General features: G+C 48.9%; 1 protein-coding gene across 1 annotated transcript in view; it reads right to left on the bottom strand.

Moving 5' to 3' along the window:
• LOC143929303 (Wilms tumor protein 1-interacting protein homolog) overlaps positions 1-3,909 on the bottom strand; it is a 67,077-nt gene extending 63,168 nt beyond the window's left edge. The window contains exon 1 of the mRNA XM_077453409.1: positions 2,768-3,909. Within this exon, the coding sequence (XP_077309535.1) occupies positions 2,768-3,788 (1,021 nt within the window). The 5' untranslated portion in view covers positions 3,789-3,909. The remainder of the gene's footprint in view (positions 1-2,767) is intronic.
• Between the last annotated feature and the right edge of the window lie 20,827 nt (positions 3,910-24,736).

Raw genomic sequence — 24,736 nt, 5'->3', positions numbered from 1 at the left:
GCAGCCTGACTCAGGGAGGAAGGATACGCTCCGGAACCGTTGAGCCACTTTTTGCTTTTTAACAGAATGGAGATTGGCTGGGAAGGGGAAGGGGGTGTAGAAGGGCCAGAACCAGAGCGGGCCCAGCCACTCATTGGCAGAACGACTGGGGGGGGGGGGGGGATAAAGTCCAGGTCACTCAGCAACAGGACAGCTGGGTGGGGGGGTCAATCAGGCAGCCCACTCACTGAGAGAAAGCCTGGTAGGTTGGGGGGGGGGGGGGGAGCGAGGGTCAGTCAATCATTGACAGGAGAGGGTGGGCTCAGCCTAGCAACTCATTGGCAGAACGGTCAGAGTTGTCAGGCTGTCCACTCAATAGCAGATGGGCTGGGGGGGGAATCAGGCTGGCCCCTTATTGGCAGATGGGTTGGGGGGGGGGAGAGAGAGAAGAGAGTCAGGCTGACCACTTATTGGCAGATTGGTAGAGCGAACATGCTGTTGTGGGATTAGGCCTGTCACTCATTGGCCGGGGGGGGGGGGGGGGGGGAGACCTCAAGTAGACAATTCACCCAATGGACAGCAATGGTCATTACTAACACCCCTGCCCGTGACTGGCATTGCCTTTCCCCATGGCATAGATTTTGCAGCAAAACATTTTCCAGCGCACTGGCCTCATCCATTTGGACTAATGAAAGCTCATTACCCAGAACATTATCAAACTAATACGACCAACTGCCGATACAAAAAGACAGGTCCGGGCAGATCCCCAGTGACACTAGAAAATGACAGCTGCTGGTCCAAACCCCCCCCCCCCCCCCAACAATGATCACTGGCTCCAAAACCAACGTTAACCTATGATATATCCAACACAGATACCACTGTGTACCCGACGATGATCACTGGCTCAAAGACCAATCGCGGGGGGTGTGTGAAACATCAGATCCCTGACAATGATCAAGGGGCTAACCTGAACTATGTATAAAGCAAAAGTGGGGGGGTGCTTAACACTGGATACCCCGACGATCACTGCCTCGCAGACCAACCTATTCTGCATATAGATACTGGGGTCATATTTTTGGGCACCTAAGGAATGAATTGATTCAACATAAACTCTATTGTGGGGTGGGGGTGTCAATCATACAAACACACAGCACGTTATTTGATACATTTACAAGTAATCTCATTGCTGGGGGTATAAAGTGGGGCAGTTTCAGGGGAAGGAGGCTAATAGTGCATGCGGCATCCCAAGTGTCCGTGAACGACAAGCGGACAGCTTACAGGTACAGATGAGGACGTTTATAAAGTTGGCTGAACGCAAGAAAGGGGGGGACCCCACACACACACACACACACGTAGTCTCACTGGACAATTTAACCCCTTTATGTCAACAGATCGACTGATGTCACACCCCCTCCCCCCCACACCCAGACATTTTCGGCCCAAATGACGGGGGCTTTCGGAGATGCCCGGCCCTGTACACCCGAGGCTCTCGTCTCCCACCTGTATCAGCAGACTCAGCACATTGGGGGTTAAATCAGGAGATATACATTGCAGCGGCCAAGATGGGAACAGAGCGGCCATTGTTTGCCTCTTACTCCAACACTTAACCCCCTGTGAGCCAGAGAGCAGTGCCCGGCGTGCCCAGAATACCAGCTAATACCCGGGAAGGGGGGCATCTGAATCAGAACTCCTGGCAGGAATCAGATAATGTCACTTAAAAAAGAAAATTTTTTATTTTATTTTTTATAAAAATATGATCAATGACACAAGTTAGGTTTAATGAATGGCGGGTAGGACGCAATAACCATATGTGACATCTGCGATAAAAAACAAAAAAACAAAAGCGTGACTTAAGACTTCCAAGCTGCTGAGGGAGGAGGTGGCTGGCACTTGTGTCCAGCAGGCACAGGAAAAAATAAAAAAGTGAAGAGGAAGAAAACTGCCCCAGCAACCTGGTGTTTTGAACCCATTGCTTTGGCATGTCTGTCCAATACGGCAAATACTCAGCAAACTGCCCTCACCTGGCAGATCAGACAAACCTGCGTACATGTTAGGGGGATAGGGCGGGGGGGGGTTGAAAGATCTGCCACATGGGCAAACAATTCACCTGAACACGTGGCGGCTGATCCAACCTGAGAAGAACGCAGGTGAATTGGCACAGCAAGTTGGGCACGTTTCGCAATTTGCTGAATTCGCCGTACCGGAGGAACCACGGATTCATCAAATAAGCAGGAAATGGACACCAAGGGAATCTTTGCACAATGGACAGATCTGGACAGATGGGGGGGGGATTCGCCGCACTGACCGCATCTGCCGCACGTGCACAGAATTCAGTGAACTCTGAAGTTTCTGACACATGGCGGCAGATCGGTCTGCCCAATCTGGGGATAACGTGGTGTGCCAGTCACTGCTGGCATGATTTTTGGGAGAGGGGGGGTATTCACCGCCACACAAACCAACTAGGGAGAAGGGGTTACCCGGTGAATCTGCCTTCTCACAGAATAGACGGGGCAGGTTGGTAGATTCACACATTAAATGAGGGAATACACAGTGTGCCGGGACCACAGATTCTAAATACTTCCAGCATGCCAGATTTACCGAATCGTCTGACCCCCGCATTCATTTGTCTGGCTGGGAAGTCGGTGAATCTTCCAACGTATGTTGGGGATTCAATGAATTCCCAGCAGAAAACATGAATAGGGGGGGCAGAAAATCTGGTGAATCCGATGTGCTGGAAGTCGTGTGCGACCCAACCAGGACACGCCGGGTTAGTAATCAGGACACTCACCGAAATACTCCTTCTTCATGTGCATCTCCAACTCTTTCTCCAGCTCCAGGGTGAGTGCCTCCAGCCTCTTCTCGGCCTGGCTCGGCCCGCTCTCCTTGGACGGCGTCACCTGGTACGGCACCTTGAAGCGGTGGAGGGTGGCGGAGCCCTTGGCGGCGCTGAAGTTGTAGGTGACCCCCGAGGAGTTGCTGAGCTCGTCGTGCCGCGGCGGGGATTGGGCGAGGATTCTGTAGTGGCACGGCTCTCCTCCGGTATCCTCTTCCTGTACGCTGGGGCCCAGCATGGAGGAGCGGGGGGAGGGCACTGGCAGGTCGCCGTACGCCCCCAGGGACCCCCGGGAGCTGCGGGAACTCCGGGAGCTGTGGCTGGAGATGCTGGAGCGCGGGCTGGCCACCGACGGGTTGCAGGAGCCCAGCGTGGCGGCCCGGCCGTCCTGCAAGAGGCAGACGCTGGAGCGCGGGCTCGCCAGGACCCCGTCCGCCTCGTGGTTGGCCATCGCCGACGCCGCGTAGCGCGGGTCCGAGTAGCTGGAACGCGGGCTGGTGGTGCAGGAGTACTGGCTGGCGGTGCTGGAGCGCGGGCTGGCGTGCCGCTGGTCGTAGCCCATGCTGATGCCGCTGGTACGGTTGCTGCTGGGTTTGGAGCCGCCGCCGTCGTAGCCGGTCAGACTGGCGCGGGGACTCGAGTGCTTGCTGGTGTCGCTGGCCGTGCTGGCGTAGCTGGAACGCGGGCTCAGCACCGAACCCTCGTACTGACCGCCGCCGGGCACCACCAGGCTGGAGCGTGGGCTCAGGGCACTGACGCTGGAGCGTGGGCTGCTGGAGGAGGAGGGGTACAAGGGGCCCCGGCCTGGGGGGCCACCCTCATAACCAGCCCTGTACAGCTCCGCAGAGTACCTCTTCCCTCTCTCACCCGCGTAACACGGCAATGCCACCTCAGACTGGCAGCCGGACTCCTCCAAGCACAGACCTTCCATCAGCCGGCCAGCCTGCAGGCTCAGCTCCTCCGAGAAACGATCCATGGACAGCCGACAACACCGACACAGGCGGCCGGGGGCCCCCGCACTACTTCCCGCCTTCCCCGGCCGGAGGAATGTGCGGAGGAACACAGCGCACTGCGGCTCTGAGGAATGTCACCGCCCACCGCAGGGAACACACCGTCCCTCTCTGAGAGCGAGAAAACACCGCCCACCGCCGGGATCAATCCGCCTACATCAGAAAAAGCGCAGAGGGTACCGCCCAACGAAAGGATAACCACGCCCCCTCAGGAAGAAGGCTTGCCCACTGCTGGCATCACCCCGCCCCCTAAGAAGGAAGAATTGCCCACCGCTAGGATCACTCCGCCCCCTAAGAAATAGGCATTGCCCAAAGCTAAGATCACTCCGCCCCCTATAAAAAAGTGATAGCCCACCGATTGGATCGCCCCGCCCCCTAAGAAACAAGAGTTGCTCACCGCCGAAATCACTCCGCCCCCATGAGTGAAAAAGCGGGGAAAAGTGCCGCCCAACAGTATGATCACGCCTTCACCTTAAAAAGCACCGCCCACCGCTGTATCAAAAAAATACAATTTACAGAGAGAACCGCCCAACGATAAGATCACTCCACCCCCACTAAAAAAGAAACATTAAAATAGCCCCACCCAACTACTCCTCCCCCATAACAGAAAAAGCGAGAGCATACTGCTCAGTGCTAGGATCACTCCGCCCCTGTGGCAGAAATCTTTAAAGAGCACCGCCCACCGCTGGAAATACTCCGTCCCCCCATATAAGAGCGCAGGAGTGTACAGCCCAACTCTGGAGTCACTCCGCCCCCCACAAAACTAGAGCACGAGGGAGCGCCGCCCACATACACCTTTCCATGATACAAATAGAGGGAGAACACCGTGCGGGGAGGGGAGGGGGGACAGAGCTCCATACATAGGATAACAAAACCAGCATCCCTCCGCCCACCTAAGATAGAGCTCCACCCCCTCCGAATGATAACCTCCTCGCGGGAAACCGCTCACTTCAGAGAAAGCTCCGCCCCTTACCACAAACTGGGACTACATTTCAATTGAGGAGACTGTGTGCTGTGCTGTATATACCCCATACACTATACTGAGGGAACCATGTGCTGTACTGTACAGTACACCCCCTACAGTGTACTGAGGAGAAGGTGTACTCTACTGTACACTCCATACACTATGCAGAGGGTACCTGTGTGCTGTACTGTACACTCCATACACTGTACTGAGGAGACCATATGCTGTACTGTACACTCCATACACTGTACTGAGGGGACCGTGTGCTGTACTGTACACTCCATACACTGTACTGAGGAGACCGTGTGCTGTACTGTACACTCCATACACCGCACTGAGGGGACCGTGTGCTATACTGTACACCCCATACACTGTACTGAGGGGACCGTGTACTGTACACCCCATACACTGTACTGAGGAGACCGTGTACTGTACTTTACACCCCATACACTATACTGAGGAGACCGTGTGCTGTACTGTACACTCCATACACTGTACTGAGGAGACTGTGTGCTATACTGTACACTCCATACACTGTACTGAGGGGACCGTGTGCTGTACTGTACACTCTGTACACCTTACCGAGGAGACCGTGTGCTGTACTGTACACTCCATACAGTACTGAGGGGACCGTGTGCTGTACTGTACACTCCATACACTGTACTGAGGAGACCGTGTGCTTTACTGTTCACTCCATACACCACACTGAGGGGACCGTGTGCTGTACTGTACACTCCATACACCGTACTGAGGGGACCGTGTGCTGTACTGTACACTCCATACACCGTACTGAGGGGACCGTGTGCTGTACTGTACATTCCATACACTGTACTGAGGGGACCGTGTGCTGTACTGTACACTCCATACACTGTACTGAGGGGACCGTGTGCTGTACTGAACACCCCATACACTATACTGAGGGGACCGTGTGCTGTATTGTACACCCCATACACCGTACTGAGGAGACCGTGTGCTGTACTGTACACCCCATACACCGTACTGAGGGGACTGTGTGCTGTACTGTACACTCCATACGCCTTACTGATGGGACCGTGTGCTGTACTGTACACCCCTTACACCGTACTGAGGGGACCGTGTGCTGTATTGTACACCCCATACACCGTACTGAGGAGACCGTGTGCTGTACTGTACACTCTATACACCGTACTGAGGAGACTGTGTGCTGTACTGTACACCCCATACACTGTACTGAGGGGACCGTGTGCTGTACTGTACACCCCATACAGTGTACTGAGGAGAAGGTGTACTCTACTGTACACTCCATACACTATGCAGAGGGTACCTGTGTGCTGTACTGTACACTCCATACACTGTACTGAGGAGACCATATGCTGTACTGTACACTCCATACACTGTACTGAGGGGACCGTGTGCTGTACTGTACACTCCATACACTGTACTGAGGAGACCGTGTGCTGTACTGTACACTCCATACACCGCACTGAGGGGACCGTGTGCTATACTGTACACCCCATACACTGTACTGAGGGGACCGTGTGCTGTACTGTACACCCCATACACTGTACTGAGGAGACCGTGTACTGTACTTTACACCCCATACACTATACTGAGGAGACCGTGTGCTGTACTGTACACTCCATACACTGTACTGAGGAGACCGTGTGCTATACTGTACACTCCATACACTGTACTGAGGGGACCGTGTGCTGTACTGTACACTCTGTACACCTTACCGAGGAGACCGTGTGCTGTACTGTACACTCCATACAGTACTGAGGGGACCGTGTGCTGTACTGTACACTCCATACACTGTACTGAGGAGACCGTGTGCTTTACTGTTCACTCCATACACCACACTGAGGGGACCGTGTGCTGTACTGTACACTCCATACACCGTACTGAGGGGACCGTGTGCTGTACTGTACACTCCATACACTATACTGAGGAGACCATGTGCTGTATTGTACACCTCTTACACTGTACTGAGGGGACCGTGTGCTGTACTGAACACCCCATACACTATACTGAGGGGACCGTGTGCTGTATTGTACACCCCATACACCGTACTGAGGAGACCGTGTGCTGTACTGTACACCCCATACACCGTACTGAGGGGACTGTGTGCTGTACTGTACACTCCATACGCCTTACTGATGGGACCGTGTGCTGTACTGTACACCCCTTACACCGTACTGAGGGGACCGTGTGCTGTATTGTACACCCCATACATCGTACTGAGGAGACCGTGTGCTGTACTGTACACCCCATACATCGTACCGAGGAGACCGTGTGCTGTACTGTACACTCCATACACCGTACTGATGGGACCGTGTGCTGTACTATACACCCCATACACCGTACTGAGGAGACTGTGTGCTGTACTGTACACCCCATACACTGTACTGAGGAGGCTGTGTGCTGTATTGTACACCCCATACACCGTACTGATGGGACCGTGTGCTGTACTATACACCCCATACACCGTACTGAGGAGACCGTGTGCTGTACTGTACACCCCATACACCGTACTGAGGGGACTGTGTGCTGTACTGTACACTCCATACGCCTTACTGATGGGACCGTGTGCTGTACTGTACACCCCTTACACCGTACTGAGGGGACCGTGTGCTGTATTGTACACCCCATACACCGTACTGAGGAGACCGTGTGCTGTACTGTACACCCCATACATTGTACCGAGGAGACCGTGTGCTGTATTGTACACCCCATACACCGTACTGAGGAGACCGTGTGCTGTACTGTACACCCCATACACCGTACTGAGGGGACCGTGTGCTGTACTGTACACTCCATACACCATACTGATGGGACCGTGTGCTGTACTGTACACCCCATACACTGTACTGAGGGGACCGTGTGCTGTATTGTACACCCCATACACCGTACTGATGGGACCGTGTGCTGTACTGTACACCCCATACACCGTACTGAGAAGACCGTGTGCTGTACTGTACACCCCATACACCGTACTGAGGGGACCGTGTGCTGTACTGTACACTCCATACACTATACTGAGGGGACCGTGTGCTATACTGTACACCCCATACACCATACTGAGGGGACCGTGTGCTGTACTGTACACTCCATACACTATACTGAGGGGACCGTGTGCTATACTGTACACCCCATACACCATACTGAGGGGACCGTGTGCTATACTGTACACCCCATAAACTGCACTGAGGGGACCGTGTGCTGTATTGAACGACATACTGAGGGGACCGTGTGCTGTACTGTACACCCCATACACTGTACTGAAGGGACCGTGTGCTGTACTGTACACTCCATACACCGTACTGAGGGGACCGTGTGCTGTACTGTACACGTGGTTGGATTTTCCTGCAGAGCTTTTTATCGGAACATCTGATCGTGTGTGGGCTCCATCGGAACTTCCGACACACAATTTTTGAGATATGGATCTCAAATTTTCCGAGAATAGAATCCGTTGTCGGACATTACGATCGTGTGTACACAATTCCGACGCTCAGAGTTCTACGCATGCTCGGAATCAAGCAGAAGCCGCACTGGCTATTGATTTTTCTCGGCTCGTCGTACGTCACCACGTTCTGGGCGTTCGGAATTTCCGATAACATTGTGTGACTGTGTGTATGCAAGACAAGTTTAAACCCAACATCCGTCAGAAAAAATCCCATGGATTTTGTTGTCGGAATGTCCGATCGTGTGTACGCTGCATAATGCCCTGTACACATTTTTTCAGACAGATTTTGTCCCAAACTTGTCTTGCATACACACGGTTGCACACAGTTGTCAGAAATTCCGATCGTTCAGAACGAGGTGATGTAGAACACGTACGACAGGACTATAAAGAGTCCAGTAGCCAATAGCTTTCGTCTCGTAATTTATTCTGAGCATGTGATGCACTTTGTGTGTCGGAATTGTCTACACACGATCGGAATTTAAGCGATCGGATTTTGTTGTTGGAAAATTTTAGATGCTGCTCTCAAACTTTGTGTGTTGGAAATTCCGACGGAAAAAGTCAGATGGAGCCCACACACGATCGGATTTTCCGACAACACGATCCGATCGCACATTTTCCAGCGGAAAGTCAGACTGTGTGTACAGGGCATAAGGCTTCATCTACCATGCGTGTAATGGATTAGCTGGTGCAGGGCGCCATCTAGCGGCTAATTTACAAATATATGGAAAGCTTGAACTTTGTATATGTAGCGGCGGTCTCCTGAAGAGCACACACTAAGCGTTTTTCAAAGTTAAATTTTACTCAAACGACAGTTTGGTTTGGGTCTATTTGCCTAAATTAGACTTCTGTGTCAGTCTAACTGGGCTGTGAGATGTTCAGCCTGGCCACAGGGGGCACTGTCTCTTGTGGCAGGCGTAGAACTATGGTCTGGTCAGACGCTTAACCACTTCAATACAGGGCACTTAAACACCTTCCTGCCCAGACCAATTTTGAGCTTTCAGCACTGTCGTATTTTGAATGACAATTGCGCGGTCATGCTACACTGTACCCACATTTTTTTCCCCTCAAATAGAGCTTTCTTTTGGTGGTATTTGATCACCTCTACGGTTTTTATTTTTTTATAAAACAAATAAAAAAAGACAAAATTTTGAAAAAATATGTTTTTTTTGTTTCAGATTGAACACTTTGTAAATAAGTACATTTTCTCCTTCGCTGATGGGCACTGATAAGGCGGCACTGATGGGCACTGATGAGGTGGCACCAATGAAGATAAAGTGGCATTGATGGGCACTGATATGTGGCACTGATAGGCAACACGGAAAGGCACTGATAGGTGGCACAAATTGGCACTCATAGCTGGCACGGATTGGCATGGATAGACGGCATGGATAGACGGCACAGATGGGCATGGATAGGCGGCACGGATGAGCATGGATGGTCACTGATAGGTGGCACGGATGGGCACTGATAGGTGGCACGGATGGGCACTGATAGGCGACATTGTATTGTATTATATTGTACTGATGGATGCCAATCAGTGCCAAACAGTTATGCATGCCAATCAGTGATGCCCATTGTGGGCACTGATTGGCATCCATTGTGGGCACTGATTGGCATCCATTGTGGGCACTGACTGGTATCCCTGGTGGTCTAGGGTGGCATCCCTGGTGGTCTGGTGGCGTCCCTGTTCGCCGCGATGCGCGCCCACAGGGGGCATGCAGTGGCTCAAAATCCTGAGGACATCATATGACGTCCGGTCAGGATTTTGAATCCACTTCCCGTAGTCATTCTGCTATAGGGCGGGCGGCAAGTGGTTAAGTTACCCTCTTTCGGAGCCAGGTCAGTGGGAGTGGCCGTCTCGCTGTGCCCTCTAGGAGAGGGTACTTAAGACGCGGACGTCACATGGTTTGGGGTTCCGGTCCAGTATGATGTGCTGACTACTTGGTCCTGGTCCTTCTGACCAGCCATCAGGAATTCTATGGCCTGGGGTGCGGATCCACCCAACTTTGATGCCTCAGGGCTGGCTGGCCCAAAGCAAAGAAACTAAAGGAGGATTCGGAGGTGGTTGGGTGCCGTCTCTGGTTCGGGAGAGACCCAGTGACTTCAAGCATTCCAGGGGAGGACTCTTTAGAAGAACACCACGTATGGGTTGGTTTTCTTAACCAGAGCCTGGAAGGGCTGCAGTTACCAAGAGAATCCGGTCTTGTGGATATCGCCAAGCAAGCTGAAAGATCCAGGTATCCTACAAGAGTTCTGCCGCTTAGTTTCCCTACATGTTCTGCAACAATGTCAGTGATAAAAGACTTTGTACCTGAGTAAGCACCTTGTTGGCTGCTAGGCCTTGTGAGAGAGGGACTGTCCAACCTGAGTGATCATCCAGCTGCGAATGGCTATTCTCTGGATGCAGTCAAAGTAAGCAAGTTCCTTAACGTTTTTTGGACTTTGACATTGAGAGTACCTGAACTCCCTTTCCAACCCTCCGATCCCAAGTTGAAAGACTGTTCAATGGTTTGAGTTTTTGCAAATAAAATCCATTCAAGTGGATCTATTGTCAGTCTCAAGTTACTGGGCCGCCTACCACGGGACATCCCCTAGACGTGAAACAAGGAGAACGGAAGGCAACGGTAAGCCTTTGTACACGCGGTTGGACATTCTGATGGACAATGTCCGATAGGACCGTATTGTCGGATAATCCGACAGTGTGTGGGCTCCCTCGGACTGTTTCCGTCGGAGTATCCGACGGACCAAGTTTTGCAGCTGGGCTATAAAATTTTCCGACAACATTATCCGATCGGACTTTGTCCTATCCTGTGTAGAGAAATATCGATCGGACAAAGTGCCACGCATGCTCAGATCAAATTCCTAGACTAAAGCTATTGGCTACTAGCCTGAACGTAGTCCCATCCTAACGAAATAACGTCATCACGTTAAGTACGATCGGATTTTCTGACAACTTTGTCCGACTGTGTGTATGCAACAGTTTCGGACAAAATCCGACAGATTTGGTTGTCGGAATGTCCGACCGTGTGTACAAGGGCTAAGCCCAAAAATAACCAGCAGCTCCTTCGGGGGTTAGTGCTACATATACATTAGATATCTCTCATACCTCCCAACTTTTTGAGATGGGAACGAGGGACACGGATTAGTAAAAGTATGTAGACATAGGACACACCCCCTTTAAAGGAGAATTCTACAAAAAAAGTGATCGATTAAATCCACTTGTGCCTTTTTTTTTTTTTACCTCTACTATTCCTTTTTATTGGCTTTTGAAATTTACCAGTGCAGAAATGTAGAAATTGGATGAAAGGTTTAGTGCTGGGAAACCCTTTTTGAAAGATAAATAGTGCATTTTATATACAACTATATAGCTCAGTCCAAAATGAGGGACAGAGGGACATTGCTCCAAATCAGGGACAGTCCCTCGAAATCAGGGACAGTTGGGAGCTATGATCTCTGATTATTGATTTCATGTAAAGATTTAATGGAACCTTCCCATGGTGCTTAGCAAAGTGCTTTCTGTTTTATTTTATTTTTAAAAATAAAGCTTTCACAGTAAAATGTCAGTTATCTAAAATAGGAAGTAATATAAAAAGAGTGGTGTTGCGCTCTTGTAGGGAATAGTAAAAGTAATAAAAGGACGAGAATAAAATATATTAAAGATGCAGTGGGGAAAAAATATGTTGCTACAGCCGTCAGCGTTGGTAAAAGACTAGTAAAATACAGAGTCCAGCAGATAGGATATCACAGTATACGGGAAAAGACTTAATAATATTAGAAAAAAAAAAAATATTACTCAAAGTGCAACAGAAACTCTTATATTGAATTATTGTGCCAAGGAGGGATAATACGTTCTTTCACCTTTCAATTAAAGTGTGACCATCAGACCATATCAAAGTGCAGAAGTGCAAAAATGTCATCCGTGCAAACAATGCAAATATAAATAATAGTGCATAACCAATCAGTGCAAAATCCACAATAAAGTGCAAAGTGAATATTAGCACTAAAGAAAATTATAATCAATAGTGCACCAAGAAGGTGTACCGATACCATGTAAGAAAAAAACTTGTGTGTTCTGTGACACTCAGCTGTGCAAAATTATGCAAAAAATAAATATATAAATAAGTAACACGCAATAATTAATACATTTGATCCATGCAAATCCATCTAATATATAACGAAAAATTCAGTGATTGCAAATAAATGAATCCATTAGTTCAGAAAGTTCTCAATATATGAATCGGCATATAAATGTATTCAACCATGCATACGGTGCAAAGAATTCCAAAGTGCGGTTGCTTCACTGTGCAAATATAGCAGTGTGCAACAGTTCCAGAAGTGCAACCATCCAGGTGTTTCTCTACTTTGTGCGTACACTCTCTAATAAGTAATGACCCCTTACCTTGTGGAAAAGAGGCAACCGCACGTACAGAAACATTGGGTGCGTATTAAATCCTTCTCCCCGTAACCCTGGATCTGGGTAGATAATCATCCCAATAGGGTCTCTCTTTTTTTTTCTTACGTCTTTGTCTCTCAGTGGGAGCAAGAGCAAATCAAAAGAGGTGGAGTGTCATAGTGTAGTAATTTTAAACAGTCTATTTATTAAAATGTTGTACAGGGTACTCACATAAACTCACATAAAACAAATGCAAACAACACTTATCTCCGACGAGCTCATTTGCCTACGTCACTATGGAGCGCCTATCCCGTCCCTACGCGTGACGTCGCGACCACGTGACTTCATCAGGGGATGCTGGGAGGGCGCACATATGATCTTTCTATCACCTATGCCAGTGATGGCGAACCTTGGCACTTCAGATGTTTTGGAACTACATTTCCCATGATGCTCAACTACATTGCAGTGTGCTTGAGCATCATGGGAAGTGTAGTTCCAAAACATCTGGGGTGCCAAGATTCACCATCACTTACCTATGCTAACTACTCTGTAGAAGGAAAATGCTTGCACTTATTTCAAAGGCACTCTGTTCCGGTCACGTGATCTCCCAAGCGGTCGGCATCAGAGGAGAGGAGAGATCACAAACAAGGGGTGGAATGACTGGGTGGTGACATCACCCATAGGGTCTCTTCTATGAGTAACCATTGTCAGTTATCCTTTCTCTCCCCTGAAGCCAGCCGATGGGAGACGATCACATGACTAGACCGAGAATAGGAGTTAGAAAGGGGTGGAAGCTGTTTTAAACATAGTTCGTTCTAGCCTGGAATTCAACTTTATGGAAGGATCCTGACAATATTGTCAGGATCCACCTGGCTGCCTGATTGATATTTGGTGGGGAGCAGCCTTTTTAGCACTGCTGGGGGATGCCTTAGTACCAGGAAATAGACACAAGACCCTTTAGTGGTAATTGAACTCAACATATTAATATGGGTTAGAATAACTAGAGGTTTGAGCTTGCGGCTCAATTCACACCTGGGCGTTCCAGAATCGCGGGCAGAATCAGGCAGGCAAAATTGTATCATATCCTAGCCATTCTCTAGAGTGCATAATGGCAAAAGGAATTGCGGGTAAAATCACACCGCGATTGGGGTGCCATTAAGAAGTAATAGCATAGTAAATGCTCCCTGCTCCTGATTCTGCCTGCGATTCAGGAACACTCAGGTGTGATTGAAGCCTAAATGAACGCAGAGAGGAATGATTCTGATGCAGTCCACTAAACAATGTGATCTCTAGGCCAAAGTGACTTAGGTTAGAACTCTGTACCAGTAGACTGGAATCAACTCATCAATCAGCAAGATCAGCAATAAACAGTGCATATAAGCATTGACTACAATGTGAATAATAATACTAGTCTATAATGCACTCTAGGAGAATGGCTAGGATATGGTGCAATATCCCCTGAGGGGTACCTCTTAGCATAAGCAATAGGTAAAGGTCTCTGTATAACAGCTATAAATGGATAGTCTTTAGTCCTAACTCTTCAGCCGGCCAGCATTGGGGCCTAGTTATGTGGTTGGTGCACGTGAGAATTATCCCAGTCAAGCCGGCAGGTAGCAATAAGGCTACTAGATGGCTGTATGGTCAGTTCCTAAAGGGCTCAGTCTCTCTAGCAGCAGATAGTAAATACCCACAGCAACATCTCACCAGTTCCAGCAATGTTGCAGCTCACTATGAGGTCACACACAGGGATTAGAGTACTGTCTGTCTCTGCTCTGCATCCAGGTGAATCTTACTGTCAGCAGACTTGGCACATCTGAACTCAGCACTCTGGATTCTTCTCCGGCCACCATTATGCAACAGCTATGGAGCCTATGGGGCACACTGGACAGCGTTGTGCTTTCTCCAGGTTCCCTTACGACAAAAAGGAAGCTGCATCCTATACAGCGGGGGAAAGTGCAGCTCTTCCCCTCCTGGCAATCCCCCTCTGGGAAATGCAGTTCAAAAGTTCTTGATGACCTGACCACTAGTTTTTACTGCTACAGGGCAGTGGCTGTGGGCAGGATCTCGATGTCCACCGGCACCCGCCGATTGTTTGTTACACAGGCAGAACGGCAGTCTAACTATGTAAACAAGGCAGATTGCTGTTCTGTCAGTAGGGAAGGCATCGATCCTGTGTTTCTGCAAAGCACGGACATGGATCCATGTCTTCCCCTAGTAAAAGCACCTCCCCCATTGTACACAAACACTGGCTAGGCACACATTTAACCCTTTGATTGCTCCCTAGATGTATAATCACTTCCCAGCCAGTGTCATTAGTACAGAGACGGTACATATTTTCAGTACTGATCACTGTATTAGTCTCACTGGTCCTCAAAAAAGTGTCAGTGCCCGATTTTGTCTGCCGCAATATTGAAGTCCTGCTATTAGTACCATTACTAGTAAAAAAAAAAGATAAACAAATCTATCCCATAGTTGGTAGACAGAGGCCTAACTAGAACCTTCAGGGCCCCGGTGCAAGAAACCACGAAGGGTCCCTCTGACCCCCGGCTGGGGCCCTTTCCTCTGAGCCCAAGGCCATTTACTCCTGTCGCAGGGCACTTTATTGTGGTCCTGTAGCAGGACCCTTTCACACGTTCTGCAATGGGTCCCCTTCCTGTTGTCTTGGGGCCGCCCCACAGTGGGAGAACGCCAGGGCCCAGTTGCAAGGGTGACCTTTTCTACCCTGGCAGTTCTGCCATTGGTGCCAGTATTTTTTACGTTGTTATTTTATCGGGGGCAGCAGGAACTAGGTCAGTCATAGTAGGTGGTTGGTCTAATTAATACTTAGTTGACCCTCATGGGCTCCTCTGCTCCTCCCCCCTCTTCTGGGACTTGTAGTTTGGCCTTCTGTGGATCCCCTTTCCCATGACAGGTCCTCTGCCCCCTCCAATAACTGGTATAAGGCTCAGGGACAGGAGAGAGAGTGGGTTCAGTGATGGGGGGCAGGGTTACCAGGCTCTTAATCCTGTCCCCCATGACAGGTTCTCTTGGCTCAGGGACAGAAGAGCAAAGTAGGCTCAGGGACATGGTGCGGGGTTACAATTAACATACCAGTCTGGCTCTTGCGTGCGGCCGCCATGCTGTCACTGTCCAGGGGGACAGGGGGGCTGCTCTTCTCCTGCACTACCACACCATCATATCTCACTCTCTACCTCTCGCCCCACCCCCTTCGATGTTTCCTCGCACTGTGCTGGATACTATGGATTTCGGCACAGGGGAGCCGCATGGGCCCCTGGAGCATGGGGCCGGGTCACAATTGAGACCCCTATAGCTATGCCCCTATATTGTAGACACTATAACTTTTGCGTAAACCAATCAATATACGTGTAGCGGCCACAACCTTTGCTGTGTGGCCTTGACTTATTGGGCTTACTAGTTACCTTCTCTCGGCCTGCTATTCCACATCTAGGGGCTCTCAGGTTTGATACCCAACAACTTGAACGCTGACACAGATGAAGTCCTCTTTAAAGGGTTTTATTTTGCAATATTAACTTCCAAACAACACAGTCTCATTGGGAACAGAGGGCACGGGTGAAGAACTGAGGCACCTTGAACTGCAGGTCTAGCAGTCTATAATTCCACCCAGAGAGTAGCCACTCGCAGCTGGGTACTTCAAGGCTGAACAGATCTCTAGCCAGAGATCATGGCAGTCAGCACGTTGACTCAAAACTTGAAACAGTCCTGTGAATGTGTACAAGTTGTAACCAAAGGCGAACAGGAACCTTTTCCTCAATACCTGGAACATTTCCCATCTCCTCAATGGTACTGGAAAAGCATGAATGTCCTTCCCAACTCAGTAACCAGGCACTTCCCAGGATGCCACTTGCTGCCCCCCCCCCTCCGAAGAGTCACTTCCACGAGCTGCGGTGTCCCTCCAAGCCGAGAGCACACCCGGGCACCTTGAATCCTCCCTCAGTTACTGCGCCTTGGACCAGCCGGGTCCTGAGACTCGGGAACAGATGGATCCCTACCTCAGACCAGACAGGTCTATCAGGGGCCTTCCACAGGAACATGTTGCGGGGTGTCGAACACCCCATGACCGGGACCCCTCACGGGGCTATCCCTGTCCTGGAACCGAACAGACCCCACGGGTCTCACAAACTCCTTTTCCTGAACACGTGACCCACACCTTTTAAGTACCCCTTCCCAGACTCCTCAGCGGGCCCCGGAATTCCCACTGATTGGTTCCGAGAAGGCTGATACCCAAACATCCAACCAGACCTGGTTCTGGCCTGTCATGTGCACCTCACCGTTCACATGACCAGGCAGAACTTCCAAACATAGCCTGGCCAGACTAGTGTTAAGGCCTAACCTACTCAATTACCCCTCAGAACCCCTACTGTTCTGAGGCAAAAACTAAATTTACATGCGTGTGACATTTTATCCAAAATGTCATCTGCTACATACGCTTATTGGGATTTTTTTTAACCAAAAATATGTAACAGAATACATATTGGCCTAAACTGATGAAGAAATATAATTGTTTTTATTGGATGTGCTTTAACCACTTGACCACTGGGCACTTAAACCCCCTTCCTAACCAGACCAATTTTCAGCTTTCGGTGCTCTCACACTTTGAATGACAATTACTCAGTCATGCAACACTGTACCCATATGAAATTTTTGTCCTTTTTTCACACAAATAGAGCTTTCTTTTGGTGGTATTTAATCACCGCTGTTTTTTTTATTTTTCGTGCTATAAATCAAAAAAGAGTATTGCCGAATTTTGACAGAGTATTGCAGATTATTGCAGATTATTGGCAGAGTATTGGCAGAGTATTGCAGATTATTGGCAGAGTATTGGCAGAGTATTGCAGATTATTGCAGAGTATGGGCACTGAGCAGCGCTGTGGGCACTACAGATCCATCCCACAGCGCTGCTGCAAACTATCTCTCCCCCTCTCGCCTCACACTGTACAGATCAGAACAGAGAGAGGAGGGTTTGTTTACAAGTGATCAATGACGGTGCGATCACATGGTAAACGGCCGCTACCAGTGGTCACGGATGTTTCTGGGAGCCCGCCCCAGAGGGCGCACGAGAGCGAGATTCTGGGAGGATGTCCATGGACGCCCTCCCAGAATAAGCCGAGCGTGCTGTAGCCATATTTAAGTGGTTAAGGTAGAAAGTAAAAAAAAAATATATATATTTTTTCAAAATTTCTAGGGCAAAAAATAAAAAACGCAGAGGGAATCACATACCACCAAAAGAAAGCTCTATTTGTGGGAAAAAAAGGACATAATCTTTATTTGGGTACAGTGTTGCATGACCGTGCAATTGTCAGTTAAAATAGCGCAGTGCCGTATCGCAAAAAATGGCCTGGTCATGAAGGGGAGTAAACCTTCTGGAGTTGAAGTGGTTAAAGTAGAGCCTCTCTCCCTTGGACTACAGTTCCCATAGTGCAGAGCTCCCTCCTCTGGCTGATATCGCTGTTTACCAGTTCAGCACTGCAGGGGAGCAGCTACAGCATGTCTGTTTTTAGCTATTTTGAAGCTGGATCCGGTCCCAAGGTTTGGAAGATGGATGCACACGGACTCTTTTCTTACAGTTTTCTAGGAATATCATGAACTTTTTTGAGACTTGGAACTTTTTATTATATTTCTTTTTTTTTTTTATTCCACTTGTGATTAGTTTTAATTATACAAGTGAAGCGCTGCTGGCGGGTATTACATGAAGGCAAAGAGAGGAGTTTATACTTGGGTGCTGCAGAGTCAATCTCTTCAATCCACTTGAATCCTGGACTTCTCTGATTGTGATGGTGTTATTGAACTAGGTATAGCAGGGTTATATGAGGGGGGTTTATTCATTATTAATAAGAATTTAATATGAATTTGAAAGTATTACCCTTTTATTGTACTTTTATTATGTGGGAACAAGAGGATGGTGTTTATTTGTTTTTCCCTCTTTGGATAATTGAGAGAATTGGAGTCCAATTGATGTGAACCAAACAGCACCATACAGATGATATAACAGACACCCTGGAGCTGCTATTGCTATGGAGTTGATGTCTCCCTAGTGAGTGGTGTGTATCACAAGGGCGAAGGTGAAGGAATACAAAGAGATTTTATAGGGGATCCAAACTGAAAAACTGAGGATTTGCTGTTATAGGAAACTAATATAAATGTCAATTGTGCCTAAACCAGGGGTGCCCAACCAGTGGCCCGGGGGCCACATGTGGCCCACGGAGCCCTCTAAAGTGGCCCTCGACCTCCTGCTCTATGATGGCAGGTTGGCAAGCCCAGATCACGGGTTTCTGACCCTCCATCCCAGAGCAGCAGTTTTGTGAATGAAGCCACTGGTAGTGCAAGCAAGTGGCTGCGGAGCAGAGCCACATATGCTTTCAGTGCTAACAATGCTTTCTGTATAGTGCCCACTCCTGTCACAGGTGGAGTGATACCAAATGCGCTTTGCCTAGGACAGCAACAGCCAGCGATACCAGAATGGAAGATGGTTATTAAATGTAAGTTTACTACTAAATTCACAGTATATATGGATATATCTGTTTTGCAGTGGTTACTGGGCTGCTTTCAAACTGATCCGCAGGTGCAGTACAGCTGCGGGTTACCTGCATTGAGCCATAGACTTCTGTTATCACCTGCGGGTTTGTTGCGCCTTCAGAAAGTGCGCCAAACCTGCAGGATATAATAGAAGTTTACGGCAAAGTGCAGCTAACCTGCAGAAAATCCACTGGTTCACTGCGCTGCACCCGCGGTTTGGGCAAACTGCAGCGCATCAGTGTGAAAGCAGCCTTAGGCCCCTTTCACATGATTGGTCCGACCCAATTGGACTTACTATTCACCTCTATGGAGCAGCAGATGTAAACAGACTTGTGTCTGTTTACACTCGCCTACCTAAAAAAAAGGGCATCGGCCCCTTCCATCTGGGCGAATCGGATTGGTTCAAAGGGCTCATAGAGTAGAGTGGGCTGTGTCAGGGGACACAGACCTCTCATCCTCCCACTCCACTCATTGTGGCCCACGACCAGTTACCAATTCGCTTAAGTGGCCCTCGCTCTTCAAAATGTTGGGCACCCCTGGCCTAAACTCTACCCTAAAATGTATTCTTTGTCTCCAATTCCTCCTGAAAGATCGCCCTTCCTGGTATATGAGTGTGCCTAGGCACTCATGTGCCTAATTCCTCATAGCTGTATATCTGCAGTGTGTGATCTAAGGCATTGCTGCATCCCACTGCTAGTCTCTGGAGGTTTGGAGTGAGATTTAGTGATGTCACTAGTGTTCTTCTGACTGTTCTCCTTGCTGGAGGTTCTAACATGAGGAAGCAGACTCCGGCCTCTACTAAGATGGCCGCCGCCACATGGAAACAATGCTGAACAAGACCTTGCAAGTCAGTTTAACAGGGCAGGTTCCACTCAGAACAGGCCTCTCCACAGTCTACCAAAGAAGTTGTGTGCACGTGCTCAGCGCCATATCCAGAGGTTGTCTTTAGGAAATAGACGTATGAGTGCTGCCAGCATTGCTGCAGAGGTTGAAGGGATGGAGGGTCAGCCTGTCAGTGCTCAGACCGAACGCTGCACACTGCATAAAATTAGTCAACATGGCTGTTGTCCCAGAAGGAAGCCTCTTCTAAAGATGATGCACAAGAAAGCCCGCAAACAGTTTGCTGAAGACAAGCAGACTAAGGACGTGGATTACTGGAACCATGTCCTGTGGTCTGATGAGACCAAGATAAATGTATTTGGTTCAGATGGTGTCAAGTGTGTGTGGCGGCAACCAGGTGAGGAGAAAAAAAAACAAGTGTGTCTTGCCTACAGTCAAGCATGGTGGTGGGAGTGTCATGGTCTGGGGCTGCATGAGTGCTGCCGGCAATGGGGAGCTACAGATCATTGAGGGAACCATGAATGCCAACATGTACTGTGACATACTGAAGCAGAGCATGAACCTCTCCCTTCAGAGACTGGGCCGCAGGGCAGTATTCCAACATAACGACCCCAAACACACCTCCAAGGCGACCACTGCCTTGCTAAAGAAGCTGAGGGTAAAGGTGACTGACCAAGCATGTCTCCAGACCTAAACCCTATTGAGCATCTGTGGAGCATCCTCAAACGTATGGTGGAGAAGCGCAAGTTCTCCGATATCCACCAGCTCCGTGATGTCATGAGCAACCTTTGAAGCTCAGGTGAACTCCATGCCCAAGAGGGTTAAGGCAGTGCTGGAAAATAATGGTGGCCACACAAAATACTGACACTTTGGGCTCATTTTGGACATTTTCACTTAGGGGTGTACTCACTTTTTTTGGCCAGCAGTTTGGACATTAATGGCTGTGTGTTGAGTTATTTTGAGGGGATAACAAATGTACACTGTTATACAAGCTGTACACTCACAACTTTACATTGTAGCAAAGTGTAATTTCTTCAGTATTGTCACATGTGCAGGGTGTAGTTGTGAGATACTGTAGTAATGACTCATTTACTAAGATGAATGCGCTGCATCGGTTCATACCTTAATTTGTGCGCTAGATAAATTATTACTTGAGCGTGTGAACCGGCGCATGCATAAGCGCAGCAGATGATAATATGCCGGCTGTGGCAGCAGGCAGGTAAAGTCACCTGGTTGTATCCAGGATGGGAAATATGTGTGCCCTAGATTCAGGCTTTATGCAGACTTGTACAACTAGAGGGGAAGAGTGAATGAGCCCAGCTGAAGTAAATGGGCTCATTAAGACCTCTACAAAAAAAAACCAGCATGCTTAGGGAGATGCTCCATCCTGGAACCAGTTTTGTGTTGTATAGACTGGGGAGTGTGACACCTGTTCTGTGCGGTGAGTTAACGCCTATGTGGCAAACCTCTACAACAGAGACAGGGACTGATGCAGCACAAGGCTGCATTCAGTTGTTAGACAGGGAATCTAAGTGTGTAGTTAGAGGTCGAGCTGACCAGGATTTATTTTCATGTTTTATTTTTGTTTGGCTGTTATATGTATCACTGCATGTAGCATAAATAAACCGCTTCTTTTGTTTTTTTGCACCTACAACGCTGTCTGCTGTGCCTGATTTTGTGTTGTGAACCCATCCAGGGGGTCACACACACCCGCTGCTGAGCTAACCCCTCACAGTTGGTGGAGAATTTTGGCAGTTTTTTTTTTAAGGCCAGCATGGAGGAGATACTGAGACAGCTGGCTCTAGCAAATGCAAATCAGCAGCAAACAAATGCGGGTTTACAAAGGAGCCTTGCAGCTCAACAACAGAGCCTTGCAGCCCAGCAGCAGACAAATGCAACTTTGCAGCAGAGTCTGGAAGCTCAGCAGAAGGCTCACCAGCAGAGTCTGGAAGCTCAGCAGAAAGCTCACCTGCAGAGTTTGGAAGCTCAGCAACAAGACCAGCAGCAGACAAATGCAACTTTGCAGCAGAGTCTGGAAGCTCAGCAACAAGCACAGCAGCAATCTGAAGCCCGCTTCATAGACCTGTTGCAGAAGCAGGAGCAGAGTTTTCAACAGCAAATAGAGACATTGATACAGCAACGTCCGCAGACCAATGAAGCAAGTGGTTACAATAATACCGCATCCTTTGGTGTGAGCCGTTTACTGACAAAAGTGACTGGAGAGGATGATCCGGAGGTGTTTTTGACCACATTTGAAAGGACTGCTGAAAGGGAAAAGTGGCCTAAGGAGCAATGGGCTGGACTGGTGGCCCCTCTGTTAACTGGGGAATCGCAGAAAGCTTATTATGACCTAGAGCCTGACCAAGCAAAAGACTATGTGGTACTAAAAACAGAAATATTGGCACGGCTGGGTGTCACCCTGGCCGTCCGGGCTCAGCGTGTGCATAATTGGACTTTTCAGGTTGGAAAACCCCCCAGATCTCAAATGTATGATCTCATTCACCTGAGCAGGAAGTGGCTGCAGCCAGAGATTTTGACCGCACCAAACATTGTGGAACGTGTTGTTATGGATCGTTTCCTGAGAGCTCTTCCTACTGCCATCCAAAAATGGGTAAGCCATGGAGACCCAGAAAATGCAGATAAACTTGTGGATCTGGTTGAGAGGTACTTGGCTACAGAGAACTTGACCACCTCTTCCAGGGACTCACGGACTTTCCATCCTAAGACCAGATCATCCCCAGTGGCGGGTAAGATGACTCCAAGGGGTGAGGGTGGAGAGAGTGAGAGGATGGGAGTTCTACCTAAGGTCTGGCGGGAGCAGCCCAGGAAGCCCATGCTGCAAGAGGCAGCGAAAAAGATTATTTGCTACCGCTGCCGGCAAGAGGGACATATTGCAGCCAATTGCCCAGTTGTGGATGAGCCTATGCAATGTGACTTTATAAGGGAGACGTCAGTCGCTGTTTGCGACAGTTGCATGCACTGCCATTCAGGGACCTGAGAAACATTTATGTAAAATGTGTATTAATGGTAGAAATGTTGATGTGTTGCTGGATTCAGGTAGCCTGGTAACATTGATAAAAGCTGAATTAGTTACTACAAAGGTCTCTAGGAAGAACAAGGTGGCTGTTATTTGTGTGCATGGGGACACCCGAGAGTATCCTGTAACTTCAGTGTTTTTTGAGACCCCCAAAGGTAACCTCTCTCATCAGGTGGGGTTAGTGGCTCACTTACCACATGATGCTATTGTGGGAAGGGATTTTCCAAAATTCTGGGAACTCTGGGATTGTCCTGAGCCCCCCACTGGTGCCCCTATAAACCAGGAAGATGACCAGAATTCCTCTGGGAGTGGTGAGGACTCTCCTGAATTTCCCTTGTCGGTATTGCCGGGGGAAACTCGAGAAACTGGGGAGGAGCCAACATCCTCAGATGAAAACATGCCGTCTGTGGAGTTTTCGGATCTTGAGGTTCACAGGGAACATTTTGCCACAGAACAGTTAAAAGACCCCACCCTAATAAAGGCACGGGAAAATGTGGTGAAAATAGATGGCGAGTTAGTGAACCCAGATAAGACTTGCACTTATCCTTACTTCACTATGGAAAGGGACCTGCTGTATCGAGTGGCTCAAAGGGCAGAAGAAACCATTGAGCAACTTGTAGTGCCCAAACCTTACAGGAAGTTGGTGTTAGAATTGGCCCATGGGCACATTCTGGGAGGTCATCTGGGGGCCGAGAAAACCAGAGAGAGGGTACTGCAGAGATTCTATTGGCCTGGGGTCATGAAGGAAACAGAAAATTATTGTTCCTCCTGCCCTGTGTGTCAGAAGTCGGCACCTATGCCACATTTCCGTAACCCGCTGGTACCTCTTCCTATCATTGAGGTCCCCTTTGAGAGGATCGCAATGGATTTGGTAGGTCCGATAATGAAGTCTGCTAGGGGGCATCAGTACATTTTGGTTATATTGGACTATGCCACCAGTTATCCAGAAGCAATTCCTCTTCGAAATACCTCGGCCAAAACCATAGCCAAAGAGCTATCTCTTGTTTTTAGCCGCGTGGGTATTTGTAAGGAACTGCTTACGGACCAAGGTACACCCTTTATGTCCAGGGTTATGAAAGAACTATGCAAGTTGTACAAAGTGACACAATTGCGTACATCTGTGTATCACCCCCAAACAGATGGGTTGGTTGAAAGATTCAACAAAACCCTAAAACAAATGTTAAAGAAGGTGGTGGATAGAGATGGAAAGAATTGGGACTGTCTAATACCCTATCTGATGTTTGCCATTAGGGAGGTACCCCAATCCTCTACGGGTTTCTCACCCTTCGAGTTGCTCTATGGGAGACACCCAAGAGGGCTGCTGGATATCGCCAAGGAAACTTGGGAAAATGAGAGTTCTCCTCACAGGAGTGTGATTAAGCATGTCGCCCTGATGCAAGATAGAATTGCACAGGTAATGCCAATCGTAAAGGAACATTTGACCCAAGCGCAGTTAGCACAGCAGAGAGTGTACAACCGTGGGGCCAAGACCCGTACTTTTTCCCCGGGGGATAGGGTCTTGGTGCTAGTCCCTACGGTTGAAAGCAAATTTCTGGCCAAATGGCAAGGTCCATACGAAGTAATTGAAAAAATTAGTGAGGTGAACTACAGGGTTAGACAGCCAGGAAGGCGAAAGCCGGAGCAGATCTATCACGTCAATCTGCTGAAAGCCTGGAGGGATAGAGAATCCTTAGTCGCAGAGAC

Source organism: Lithobates pipiens, unplaced genomic scaffold (assembly GCF_037356315.1).
Source record: "Lithobates pipiens isolate NorthernLeopardFrog02 unplaced genomic scaffold, aLitPip1_a1.2 Scaffold_10, whole genome shotgun sequence".
Taxonomy (NCBI): domain Eukaryota; kingdom Metazoa; phylum Chordata; class Amphibia; order Anura; family Ranidae; genus Lithobates; species Lithobates pipiens.
This window is presented reverse-complemented; position numbering and strand designations above follow the sequence as displayed.